Below are 13,975 nucleotides of genomic sequence, written 5' to 3' on the forward strand. Positions count from 1 at the left end.
TCAATCTGAAGCTGGAGGCCTCAAAGTGGTGGGAGGGGGAGGAGGGTGGGATAAAGAGGAAAGGAGCGTGGAGGACGTGTGGTTACTCAAAGAACAGCTAAGAATTTTGCAATCAGCCTGAGCGGGGCGGTGGTGGGGCTGAGCAAAAGAAGGAGGAGCCAGGAGGCATCGGGAATGGACCCAGGAGTTCCGGACACCCGTCTTCCAGCGCAGCCCCTGTCGGGGGGCGGGACCTAAAGTCCCGTCACGCCCCCACAAGATTTACATATTTATGAGGAACCATCGAGATCTTTGGAGAACCAGCTAGCCTAGAGGAGCCAGAACATCTCGCTCCTCGCGCGTTTCCGTTTCCGCTAGTACACTGGCGGTTGGTGAGCATCATGGCAACCGTGGTAAGCGTGGGTGCATGGATGGTGAGGAGCGAGCTCGCAGTCTCGAGTTTGAGAGAGGGGGATGCTGGAGGCCCTCACTCCTGGGTCTGAGGGAGGAGGGATCTGGGGGTCCAGACTCCTGGGTCTGAAGGAGGAGGAAGCTCAGCCTCCCAGATCTGGGGGACAAGGGGACATGGGGGATGGACTTTCTGGATCTGAGGGAAGGAGGGAGCTGGGTACCAGGGCTCCTGGGTCTGAGGGAGTGAAATAAAGAAGGGCCTGGGATCCCGGAATCTCAGGTCTGCCCCATCATGCTATAGGAACTCCAACTTTCAAAATCCTCTTGGCGCAACGGCCGGTTCCGCAGTCCTTGGCGCCAGTGTGATGAGGAATATTGTAGGACCTTGCGCTTCGAGCCATTTGGGAGCCTTGGATTGTTAGTGGTGCTAATGGCACTTGAGTTCCAAGCTGGAAGCACAGGCGGGTACCTGTTCTGTGTGTCTGAGAGCGCGAGGGCACCTAGTGAATCTTTAGTGGGAAGAAATTGTCGAGGAACAAGAGTCTTCTTGGAGAGGACTAAAAGATTAGGGACCCAGAAATCGGTATCTTGTCATGCGACCGTTTTGGCCATTTTCATATTTCCAGTATTTCGCACGGGCTATGTCTCGGTGTAAATGCTCAATGAATTATCACTTGAATATTTGAATGAATGAATGCACATGAATGAAGTAGAGGCTAGGAAACGGCCTGGCACCTGCTCAAGAAATACCTGAATAAAGAAGTGATTTTGGCCGGGCGCGGTGGCTCAAGCCTGTAATCCCAGCACTTTGGGAGGCCCAGGCGGGCGGATCACTAGGTCAGGAGATCGAGACCATCCTGGCTAACACGGTGAAACCCTGTGTCTGCTAAAAATACAAAAAATTAGCCAGGCGTGGTGGCGGACGCCTGTAGTCCCAGCTACTTGGGAGGCTGAGGCAGGAGAATGGCGTGAACCCAGGAGGCGGAGCTTGCAGTGAACCCAGATGGTGCCACTGCACTCCAGCCTGGGCGACAAAGTGAGACTCTGTCTCCAAAAAAAAGAAAAAGGTGATGTGACTTGAACTTAGGGACTGGGCTGGGCTTCCAGGTGCCTCAGTTTCCATGATGAGCCCAGTCAAGATGGAAGAAGGGAGGGAGAGAAAGTTGCTGGTAGCTGAGGGTGAGATTTGAGTCTGTTGCTGTCACCAGGGCAAGGAGGAGGAGGAGGTGGATAGGGAAGTAGAAGAGGAAGGCTATGACCAGAACTTCCGTGGAGAAAGTATTGGAAGTATGAGGGGATGGTGGGTACTGAGTTTTGAAATGATCTTGGTTTTCATGGGGCCAGTGGGCAGCAAGGTTTTGGAGAGACTTACGGTGAAAGAGAAAGTCTTTGTAGGAGACAGTCCTTGGTAAGGGGCCTGTTTATGTTGACAGAGCTAAATTTGGGATTCCTGGATTCATGTCTTTTTTGTGGGGTGGGGATGCTTAGTCTTCTGGTTGTAGTCTGGGGGTAATGTCCTGTGTTCCTGGGTTCCAGCTTTCTATAGGAGACAGTAGGTGGGAAGGTTCACACAGTGACAGGGAAAGCTTGTGACCATTGATGGCCAGAAAGTCTAAACGATTGGCTCCAGAGGGAGGAGGCTTCCTCTGGGCTAGATAACTGCATGTCCTCTCCAGTGGAAGAAGAAGAGAAAGATCTGTGGGCTGGGCACAGTGGCTCACGCCTGTAATCCCACACTTTGGGAGGCCGAGATAGAAGGATTGCTTGAGCCCAGGAATTTAAGACAAGTCTTGGCAACATAGTGAAACCCTGTCTCTACAAAAAAAAAAAAATAAGAAAATTAGGCCGGGTGTGGTGGCTCACACCTGTAATCTTAGCACTTTGGGAGGCTGAGGCGGGCAGGTCATGAGGTCGGGAGTTCGAGAGCAGCCTGGCCAATATGGTGAAACCCCATCTCTACTAAAAATACAAAAAAAAATTAGCCGAGCGTGGTGGCACATGCCTGTAGTCCCAGCTACTCTGGAGGCTGAGGCAGGAGAATTGCTTGAACCCGAGAGGCAAAGGTTGCAGTGAGCCAAGATCGTGCCACTGGGTCGACCCAGCCTGGGTGACAAAGTGAGGCTCTGTCTCAAAAAAAAAAAAAAAAAAGAAAGAAAGAAAAAAGAAAATTAGCCAAGTGTGGTGGGACTCACCTGTAGTCCTAACTACTTGGGAGGCTGAGGTGGGAGGATTCCTTGAGCCTGGGAGGTGGAGGCCACAGCAGTCCAGCCTGGGTGACAGAATGTGATCTTGTCTCAAAAAAAACAAAAACAAAAACAAAAAGAAACCCCACACAAACCTGTGGGAAGGAAGGAGAGTTGGGGATAGGTGGCCTAGGTTAGCGTACTGGCTTCTTAGGCTTCCTTTTCCTTATTAGAAATTATGAACTATTTCTCGGGAGGCTGAGGCAGGAGAATAGCATAAACCTGGGAGGCGGAGCTTGCAGTGAGCTGAGATCCAGCCACTGCACTCCAGCCTGGGCGACAGAGCGAGACTCCGTCTCAAAAAAAAAAAAAAAAAGAAAGAAAGAAAGAAAGAAATTATGAACTATTCCGAAGTGTCAGAAAATAATGTAACAGACACGCAAAGATCCAGCATCCAGGATTGTTTTTTTGTTTTGCTTTTTTTCAAGATAGAGTCTCACTCTGTCTCGCAGGTGTAGTGCAGTGGTGTGATCTTGGCTCCCTGCAGCCTCTGCCTCCCAGGTTCAAATGATCCTCCTGCCTCAGCCTCCTGAGTAGCTGGGACTACAGGTGCACCATGCCCAGCTAATTTTTGTATCTGTGTGTGTGTGTGCACGTGTGTGTTAGTGATAGGGTCTTGCTCTGTTGCCCAGTCTGGAGTGTAGCGGTACGATCTGTGCTCACTACAACCTCCGCCTCCTGGGTTCAAGCAATTCTCCTGCCTCAGCCTCCCAAATAGCTGGGATTACAGGCATCCGCTACCACGCCTGGCTAATTTTTTGTATTTTTAGTGTAGACTGGGTTTCACCATATTGCCCAGACTGGTCTCGAACTCCTGACCTCAAGTGATCCACCTGCCTTGACCTCCCAAAGTGCTGGGATTACAGGTGTGAGCCACCGCGCCTGGCCTAATTTTTGTATTTTTGGTAGAGACAGGGTTTCACCATGTTGGCCAGGCTGGTCTTGAACCCCTGACCTCAAGTGATTTGCCTGCCTCAGCCTTCCAAAGTGCTGGTATTACAGGTGGAACCACTATGCCCAGCCTGTTTGTTTTTTTTCTTAATAGCTTTATTGAGATAGAATTCACATACTACATAATTCACCCATTTAAAGTATACAGCTCAGTGTTTTCTAGCATATTCACAGTTGTGCAGCCATTTCCACAGTCAATTTTAGAACATTGTCATCACCCCAAAAAGAAACGCCATGCTACTTACCTGTCACCGCTAATCCTCCCATACCTCCCGTCTTCAGTTCTAGGCAGCCACTAGTCTTTCTCTGTATATGGTTTTGCCTATTGTGGCTACTTCATATAGCCACATACAATACATGTCTTTCGTGTGTGGCATCTTTCAGTCAGCATAACATTTTCAAAGTTCATCCACGTTGTAGCATGTATTAGAACTCCATTCCTGGCCAGGAGTGGTGGCTCACACATGTAATCCCAACATGTTGGGGCGCCAAGGCTGGTGGATCACCTGAAGTCAGGAGATCAAGACCAGCCTGGCCAACATGGTGAAACCCCATCTCTACTAAAAAATACAACAACAACAAAAAATTAGCCAGACGTGGTGGCAGGCGCCTGTAATCCCAGCTACTCGGGAGGCTGAGGCAGGAGAATCGCTTGAACCTAGGAAGCGGAGTTGGTAGTGAGCCAAGATTGTGCCATTGCACTCCAGCCTGGGTGATAGAGTGAGACTCTGTCTCAAAAAAAAAAAAAAAAAAAGAACTCCATTCCTTTTTATGACTGAATAATATTCCGTTGCACAAATAGACCACGTTTTAGTTCGCCATTCATCAGCTGATGGACATGTGGGTTGTTTCTACCTTTTGGCTGTTGTGAATAGTGCGGCTGTGAATACTCGTGTCCATGTTTTGTGTGGACCTCCAGCGGGGCTCCTGAATTGTCCCAGGTGGTGTTTACTCACCTCCCTCCCCCATGTGAGAAGGCGTGGTAGCTGGCTTCTCTCTTTGGAGAACTGTCAACATGGGAGGCCTCAGTATATTCTTGTTGAATGAGCTCAACACTTTAGAGTATCACTTATGCAAACCACAGACATTGAGTCCCGAGGTGAACAAGAGAGACACAGGCTGTGCCCTTCATGGGACACATGTCCACTGGAGCTGAGAATGCTGATCCATCCATCTCCCTTAGGAATGTGAGATCACACAGGGAGATTCAGACTTTCAACTGTCTGAATGTCTAGAGGTCCTAGAACTAGCGTGGCAGGAGTGGTGGTCAGAAAGGGCCTCCCCTAGGGGGCAGCACTTGATCTAATTCAGTGAGAAAGCAGGGAGAGCAGTCTGGACTCGGGCCAGCATGTGCCAGGCCTGGTGGTTGAGAACTGGGGCCGCCTGGTACAAGGGATGCTGGGAAATTAGCCGGGGCCAGACCATGTCCAGCTTCATGCCTGCTCCTCATTGGTGTCTGTCCTTATGGAGCTCATAGTTATTAGAAATGGGGAGGACTTGTCAGGGCACGGTGGTTCACACCTGTAATCCCAGCACTTTGGGAGGACGTGGCGGGCAGATCACTTGAGGTCAGGAGTTCGAGACCAGCCTGGCCAACATGGCGAAACCCCATCTCTATTAAAAATACAAGAAAAATTAGCCAGGTGTGGTGGTGTGCACCGGTAGTCCCAGCTACTCAGGAGGCTGAGGCAGGAGAATCGCTTAAACCCAGGAGGTGGAGGTTGCAGTGAGCTGAGATTGGGCCACTGCACTCCAACCTGGGTGACAGAGCAGACTCCATCTCAAAAAATAAAATAAAATAAAGAAATAGGGAGGACTTGGACAGGCATAGTGGCTCATGCCCGTAATCCCAGCCCTCTGGGAAGCCAAGGCTGGCATATCACTTTAGGCCAGGAGTTTGAGACCAGCCTGGCCAACATGGCAAAAACCCACCTCTACTAAAAATACAAAAATTAGCCAGGTGTGTTGACATGCACCTGTAATCCCAGCTACTCAGGAGGCTGAGGCAGAGAACTGCTTGAACCCAGGAGACGGAGGTTGCAGTGAGCCGAGATTGGGCCACTGCACTCCAGCCTGGGTGACAGAGTGAGACTTTGTCTCAAAAAAAAAAAAAAAAAAAAAGAAAGAAAGAAACAGGGAGGACTTAATTCTTTCACCAAATAACCAAATACGTGCTGGACCCTGAGGACCGAGCTGTGGATGAGACAGACAGTCCTTGTCTTCCTGGGGCTCCACCAAGCAGCCATTAGGCTGTAACAGGCAAGAGGGGTGGGGGTGACTGGCGCCTGACCCGTCGCCTACCTGTGAGGGAGAGGAGTGGAAAGGACCATCTCATGGGAGGGACAGAGGAGCGGTTGGTGAAAGCTGGGACCACACTAGTCCTCTGACACATCTTCTTGCACCCCCAGACAGCCACAACCAAAGTCCCGGAGATCCGTGATGTGACAAGGATTGAGCGAATCGGTGAGTGAGTTGGGTCAGGAATAGGAGCTAAGCCCTGCCTGCCATATGCCCTGATTGAGCAAACCTATTGAGGACCCCTAAGATGGAGAGGGAGGTGGCCTGCACACCAACTGCCCCCCACTACTGTTCCCCCACTCCCTCTGTCTACTGGGGGAGGAGGAGCCTCAGTTCCAGAGGTGGGTCAGATGATGCAGTGGGGACCAGGCTGCTAGCTTGGCTATCCTGGTGGGGTTCCCGGGGGTATTTGCCTGGAGGTCATAGATATTTACTGGGTGCTTTACTGGGTTTGGCCTCGTATACCCAGTACACACTGTGGGGTGAGTTCCCTGAGGGCAGACACCGGGTCTGTCTCGTTCCTAGCTGTGTCCCTAGCACAGGACCTGACAGAGCAGATGATCAAGAGATAACCATTGAATGCATGAGTTTGCGTCCTGTGGAACCCTTGCAGTAACCCCATGAGGTGCATATTACAACTGTTAGCTGACGGAACTGAATTTTCAGAACAGCGGAATCACTGGCCCCGGCTCACAGAGCAGGAAGTTGAGGCGCAGTGAGGCCAGCAGGGTGCGCTCTCACAAAGAGCTTTACCGGCAGGGGAGAGACCGCATTCATTCATGCAGCAGACTCACTCATCCAGGGCCTCCCATTCATGCAGCAGACTCACTCATCCAGGGCCTCCAAGAAAGGCAGTAAGGGCTCCTGGCTGTGAACATGGGTTTTAGAAGCCCAGTGCTGGATTCCTGAAGCTTAGCTCTGCCACTTTTCCACCATGTGGCCAGGGACTAGTTCCTCTCTGTGCCTCAGTTTCCTAGTCTGCAAGATCATTCACCTCATCAGTTAATGTAAGATTCAATAAAGTAGTTGACAGAAAACACTTCGGGGCTGTGCGCCAACACTGTTTCATCTATTAAAAGTGCCAGGGTGCTGAGCACAGTGGCTCACGCCTGTAATTCCAGCACTTTGGGAGGCCGAGACCAGTGGATCACCTGAGGTCAGGAGTTTGAGACCAGCCTAGCCAACATGGTGAAACCTCGTCTCTATTAAAACTATGAACATGTGCTGGGCGTGGTGGTGGCACCTGTAATCCCAGCTGCTCAGAGGCTGAGGCAGGAGAATCCCTTGAACTGGGAGGCGGAGGTTGCAGTGAGCCAAGATCATGCCATTGCATTCCAGCCTGGGTGACAAGAGTGAAACTCTGTCTCTAAATAAATAAATAAAAGTGCTGAGGCTGAGTGTGGTGGCTCACACCTGTAATCCCAGCACTTTGGGAGGCCAAGGCAGATGGATCACCTGAAGTCAGGAGTTTGAGACCAGCCTGGCCAACATGGTGAAACCCCGTCTCTACTAAAAATACAAAACTTAGCCAGGTACGGTAGTGCATGCCTGTAATCCCAGCTACTAGGGAGGATGGCTTGAACCTGGGAGGCAGAGGTTGCAGTGAGCCAATACCGCGCCACTGCACTCCAGCTTAGGTGACAAAGTGAGACTCCATCTCAAAAACAAACAAAAAGTGCCAAGTATGGCCGGGCACGATGGGTCATGCCTGTAATCCCAACACTTTTAGAGGCGGAGGCAGGAGGACTGCTTGAATCAGGAGTTTAAGACCAGCCTGACTCACATAGTCACGTGACCCTGTCTCTAAAAATAAAATAAAATAAAATAAAAAAATTAGCTGACGGTGGTGGTGCATGCCTGAGTCCCAGCTACTTGCGAGAACTGCTTGAACCAAGGAGGTTCAGGCTGTTGTGAGATGTGACTGCACCACCGCACTGCAGCCTGGGTGACAAAGTAAGACCCTCTCTCAGAAAAAAACAATAAAAAATTTTAAAAATTGGCCGGGCGCAGTGGCTCAAGCCTGTAATCCCAGCACTTTGGGAGGCCGAGACGGGCGGATCGCGAGGTCAGGAGATCGAGACCATCCTGGCTAACACGGTGAAACCCCGTCTCTACTAAAAAATACAAAAAACTAGCCGGGTGAGGTGGCGGGCGCCTGTAGTCCCAGCTACTCTGGAGGCTGAGGCAGGAGAATGACGTAAACCCGGGAGGCAGAGCTTGCAGTGAGCTGAGATCCGGCCACTGCACTCCAGCCTGGGCGACAGAGAGAGACTCGGTCTCAAAAAAAAAAAAAAAAAAAAAATTTTTTTAATTAAAAAAAAAGAAAAGAGGCCGGGCGCGGTGGCTCAAGCCTGTAATCCCAGCACTTTGGGAGGCCGAGGCGGGCGGATCACAAGGTCAGGAGATCGAGACCACAGTGAAACCCCGTCTCTACTAAAAATACAAAAAATTAGCTGGGCGCGGTGGCGGGCGCCTGTAGTCCCAGCTACTCAGGAGGCTGAGGCAGGAGAATGGCGGGAACCCGGGAGGCGGAGCTTGCAGTGAGCCGAGATCGCGCCACTGCACTCCAGCCTGGGCAACAGCGTGAGACTCCGTCTCAAAAAAAAAATAAAATAAAATAAAATAAAATAAAAAAAGAAAAGAACAGCCAAGCACTGCCTGGGAGCTGAGGACCCACTAGAGACTAGCTGCACCCAGGAGCCACCCTTGGGGTGCTCATAGTCAAGCACTGGTGTCAGCAAATCTTCCTTAAAGTGTCAGATGGTAAATCTTTCCTTGTTGAAACTACTCAACTCTCCTCTTGCAGTGCGAAGGCAGCCCCAGACAGTATATAAATGAAATGGCATGGCAGTGTTCCAATACAAAGATTTTTTGGTTGGCTTTTTTTTGTTTTGTTTTGTTTTGTTTTGTTTTTGAGATGGAGTCTCACTGTGTTGCCCGGGCTGGAGTGCAGTGGGGCGATCTCAGCTCACTACAACCTCCACCTCCCAGGTTTAAGCGACTCTAGTGCCTCAGCCTCCCAAGTACCTGAGACTACAGGTGCATGCCACCATGCCAGGCTAATTTTTGCATTTTTTAGTAGAGATGGAGTTTCACCATGTTGACCAGGCTAGTCTCAAACTCCTGACCTCAGGTGATCTGCTTGCCTCTGCCTCCCAAAGTGCTGGAATGATAGGCATGAGCCACCACGCCCAGCTCCAGTAAAATTTTATTTGCAAAAACAGGTGGCTGACCTGCAGGCTGAGGTTTGCTTAACCCTCATCTAATGTAAAGCATTGGAATCCCATCTTCCCCTCTCGCTGGCTGTGTGGCTGGGGCTTGGGACCTAACCTCTCTGAGCTCCCTCCCCATTCATATCAATAGGTCCTGGGACTCTTGCCATTTTGATACCCAGAAGTGCTTTCAGGGTGATAGCAGCCAGGACTCTTGTTTCATTTTATTTTGTTTTATTGAAACAAGTCTTGCTCTGTCGCCCAGGCTGGAGTGCAGTGGCACAATCTCGGCTCACTGCAACCTCTGCCTCCCAGGTTCAAGCAATTCCCCTGCCTCAGCCTTCTGAGAAGCTGGGATTATAGTCATCTGCCACCACGCCTGGCTAATTTTTGTATTTTTAAGAGACACGGAGTTTCACCATGTTGGCCAGGCTGGTCTTGAACTCCTGACCTCCAGTGATCTGCCTGCCTTGGCCTCCCAAAGTGCTGGGATTACAGGCGTGAGCCACCACCCCCAGCGCCGGCCAGGGCTCTTTTTTTGCAGTTATATGGAATAAACTGAGAACATGTGGGTGCTGTGTAAGCCATAAACACGAAGTAATTGTGATCATTAGCCCTTATGGTTAGTTCTTGGTATGATTATGTGCTTAATCAGGTCTCAGTGACTTTCGTTTAACTAGGATGCATCCTCAGAGCAGCTCCAGTTCATTGAGCATTTACCACCTTCAGCCATCTTGCTAGGGAGGTGCCAATTTGGGATATCCTTCCCCTGTGCCCCTTCATTCCCCCAACCCCCTACTCCCTACTCCCACCCACCCCTTTGACAAAGAAGGAAACCAGGGCTGAGAGGTCAGGCCACACGTGCAGCAAGCTGGCTAGTAACTGAGCCTTTTTCTTTCCCTTCATATAGGTGCCCACTCCCACATTCGAGGACTGGGGCTGGACGATGCTTTGGAGCCTCGGCAGGTAGAGCAGAGGAGGCTGGGGTGTGAGGGCCTCTCCATGAAGGTCTTGGGTGGTGGGTACCCAGGGCCCTGGGGAGTGTGGGGACTATGTTACGGTCTTCTGGACCTTTGGCTACATATCCATAAACTTCAGCCACACGTGGATTTTCTTGGTACTAAAGAATTGGTTAGGCCGGGTGTGGTGGCTCGTGCCTGTAATCTCAGCACTTTGGGAGGTCCAGGTGGGTGGATCACCTGAGGTCAGAGTTCAAGACCAGCCTGGCCAACATGGTGAAACCCCGTCTCTACAAAAAACACAAAAATTAGCCGGACATGGTGGTGCATGCCTGTAATCCCAGCTACTCAAGAGGCTGAGGCAGGAGAATTGCTTGAACCTGGGAGGTGGAGGTTGCAGTGAGCTGAGATTGTGCCACTACACTCCAGCCTGGGTGACATCTAAAAAGAAAAAAAAAAAGAATTGGAATTGGGTAGCAATTGCTTTGCCACCTTAAAAAAAAAATTAGGCTGGGTGCAATGGCTCATGCTTGTAATCCCAATGCTTTGGGAGGCTGAGGTGGGAAGATTGCTTGAGCCTAAGAGCTTGAGGCCAGCCTGGGTAACATAGTGAGAGCCCGTCTCTACAAAAAATTTTAAAAATTAGCTGGACATGGTGGCGCACATTTGTGGTCCCAGCTACTCAAGAGGCTGAGGTGGAAGGATCTCTTGATCCCTAGAAGTCAAGGCTACAGTGAGCCGTGATCGTACCACTGTACTTCAGCCTGGGTGACACAGTGAGATCTTGTCTCCAAAAAAAAAAGTGGAGAAAGCTTTTTTGGCTTTTCCCAGAAGTCCCGCTAGTAATGTCTGCTTCCATCTCACTAGCCAGGATGTGGTGGAAATGTAGTGGTAGGGCCAGGCGCGGTGGCTCAAGCCTGTAATCCCAGCACTTTGGGAGGCTGAGACGGGTGGATCACGAGGTCAGGAGATCGAGACCATCCTGGCTAACATGGTGAAACCCTCTCTCTATTAAAAAATACAAAAAACTAGCCGGGCGAGGTGGTGGGCGCCTGTAGTCCCAGCTACTCGGGAGGCTAAGGCAGGAGAATGGTGTAAACCTGGGTGGCGGAGCTTGCAGTGAGCTGAGATCCAGCCACTGCACTCCAGCCTGGGCGACAGAGCGAGATTCCGTCTCAAACAAACAAAAAACAAAAACAAACAAACAAAAAGAAATGCAGTGGTAGCCCCGTAGGAAATCACCTCATGTGCTGCCTCCCACCCACAGGCTTCGCAGGGCATGGTGGGTCAGCTGGCGGCACGGCGGGCAGCTGGAGTGGTGCTGGAGATGATCCGGGAAGGGAAGATTGCTGGGCGGGCAGTCCTCATTGCTGGCCAGCCAGGCACAGGGAAGACGGCCATCGCCATGGGTAAGAAACCTCCCAGGGCAGGAACTCTCCTGGTCCTTGGTAAATAACTCCTCCTGTGTGAGTCAGGGTCAGGATCAGCTGCATTTAACAGGTGACCCAAAGTGGCAGTGGCTTAAACACTCACAATTCGTTCTCGGCCGTGGAAGAATCTAGAGGTAGGCCATTTGGGGCTTATTAAGTAGTGCCAGGAAGTCTTCCGTCTTCCTGCCTCATCATCCTCTGCACTTGGTTCCAGTGTCAAGAGGACGTCGTGTTCCAAGAGGGCTGCCGGAGCTCCAGCCTTCGCATTCATAATCCAGGCAGCAGGAAGAAAAGAGTTAGCATGAGGGTGAACCCCTCCGGTTGGCTTCCTTTAAGCAGTCATCTTGGAAATCCTCCATGTTCTGCTTATATCTCATTGACTAGAATTTAATCATATGATCACACTCTGCTTCTGGGGAGGCTGGGACATTAGATGTTTGTTTAAATTTCATAATTTGGACCATTTTTGCCTTAAGAAAATGAGGATTCTTCTGTTGGACAACAGGTTGTAAAAATAAGAAATTTTAAAAAAGAAAATAGGAAAGAAAATGAGGGTTCTGGAACTAAAGAGGAAGGGGAAGGTGGGTATTGAGGAGTCACCCAGCATCTCTATTGCAGTCCACTAGTGATTTATGATTTTTTCACTCCCAGCTGTTCTTCTTCTTCCTTGTTGAACTCCTATTTATCCTTCAAAACCCTATTTCAGCATCTCTGCCTCACTGAAGCTTTTCCTAACCCAATGCTCTTCCCACTCACTCCCACCTCTGTGCTGAGGATGGGGCCAGGCAGGGAGAATCTGAGTAACAGCCAGGTCTTCAGTGAAGATAAAGCAATGCCTGTTGGGGTGCCAGGCCTTGCACTGGACACTGGGGACCCATAGATGAGTTAGACCAAGGCCTGACTTCAAAGAGCTCCTGGTCTGGAGGAGGTGGTCATGGACACGATCCCTTCCAAGGTGACATGTGTTACAGCGGAGGTAGCATGTGACAGAGGAGGCGCCTGACCTTAGTAGGAAAACGGGGCATGTGGTGGCATTTGTCGGTAGAGGCTTCCAAAGAAGTGGATACCTGAGCTAAGCCTAGTAGGATGGCCAGGAGGCTCCTGGGCAGACACTGGGGACAGCATGTCCAGGCCCAGAATGTGGCACACACAGTGCCTTCCTTCCCTCCATCCTTTCTCCTTTCCTCTTCCTTTTTTTTTTTTTTTTTTTTGAGACAAGAGTTTCACTCTGTTGCTCAGGCTAGAGTGCAGTGGTGTGATCTTCGCTCATTGCAACCTCTGCCTCCCGGGTTCAAGTGATCCTCCTGCCTCAGCCTTCCAAGCAGCTGGGATTACAGATGTGTGCCACCACGCCCAACTAATTTTTGTATTTTTAGTAGAAATGGGATTTCACCCTGTTGGCCAGGCTGGTCCCGAACTCCTGACCTCAGGTGTTTCCCCTGCCTGCCTCGGCCTCCCAAAGTGTTGGAATTACAGGCGTGAGCCTGTAGACTTTATTTTTTAGGCATGTTGTGACCGTGCCTGGCCTCGCCTTTCCTCTTCTTGTGTCTCCCAGGCAAAGCCTCCTGCAGACCAAACCCTGTGCTGGGCAGCACTGGGGTGAGGCTGGCCTCGCCCTGAGGGGGACGCTCCTTAGTCTAGTGAAGGAGGCAGAGAGGACCCCTGGTATCCCCAGGTGGCATGGGTCATGCTCGTCCACTCAGTCCTCAGCAGATACTTGCTGAGTTCTGTGCTGAGGGCCATTGTGCATCCGCAAAGGGGACCAAGAAGAGGTGCCCCTTGACCCTGGGCAGGAGGGTGTGGCAACAGCCTGTCTGTAAGGGCATGCCCCACATTGGGCCAAACCTTGTGGCCAGGAAGCTGGAGGGAAAGGTCTGGCGCTCAGAGCCATTGCTGGAGACAGCCTTGCTTCCTGCCAGCCACCCCAGGCCACAGGCGGTCGAGCGCCCTGCCCTGTGCCGGTTTCAGGCTGTGCAACCATGTTACCGCTGAGCACCAGTGCCTGCCTGCCTGCCTGCCCATAGTTGCTCCTAGGCAGGGTGTCATGCCATGCCAGCACCTATTCTGTTATCAGCCCCATCAGACCGAGGGGGAAACAGACTCGGGGAGCCGTCCAGATCACACGGTGCCGACTGCACTAAGTGGTGGATCTGGGATCAGAACCCAGGCAATCTGCCTTCATCACTTGTAACTATTGTGGCAGCCCCTTGGCCTTCGTCCCTGCTCCCCATCGCCCAGCTCTGAGGCTAAACAGCTCATAAAGGCTGGGAGACTGAGGTGTGGTGAGGTTCTAGGGTGTACACTCTGGGCAATGTGGGATTCTAAGCCAGGCCTGCCAGAGCAACCTGCCCTCCCTGGCTTCTCGTTCACTGTCTGCCTCCTGGCTAAACCCCTCTCTCCAGTTCCCCCTCCCCAGGGCTCTGCTCAGGTCAGAGCCCAGTCCTTACATGTAGGATGGCACTGAACCCTCTTTCCTGGGGTGGGAGAAGAGC

General features: G+C 51.2%; 1 protein-coding gene across 7 annotated transcripts in view; it reads left to right on the plus strand.

The window, feature by feature from the left end:
- Window positions 1-346: 346 nt before the first annotated feature.
- RUVBL2 (RuvB like AAA ATPase 2) overlaps window positions 347-13,975 on the plus strand; it is a 31,929-nt gene continuing 18,300 nt past the window's right edge. For all 7 annotated transcript variants that reach the window (XR_012427821.1, XR_012427823.1, XR_012427820.1 and 4 more), the window contains exons 1-4: window positions 347-392; window positions 5,993-6,047; window positions 10,005-10,060; window positions 11,321-11,462. Coding sequence is in view for 3 of the 7 variants with exons in the window: in XM_074024129.1 (XP_073880230.1) it covers window positions 381-392; window positions 5,993-6,047; window positions 10,005-10,060; window positions 11,321-11,462 (265 nt within the window). In the remaining 4 variants the exon portion in view is untranslated. The remainder of the gene's footprint in view (window positions 393-5,992; window positions 6,048-10,004; window positions 10,061-11,320; window positions 11,463-13,975) is intronic.

The sequence above is a fragment of the Macaca fascicularis genome, chromosome 19, assembly GCF_037993035.2.
Source record: "Macaca fascicularis isolate 582-1 chromosome 19, T2T-MFA8v1.1".
NCBI lineage: Eukaryota > Metazoa > Chordata > Mammalia > Primates > Cercopithecidae > Macaca > Macaca fascicularis.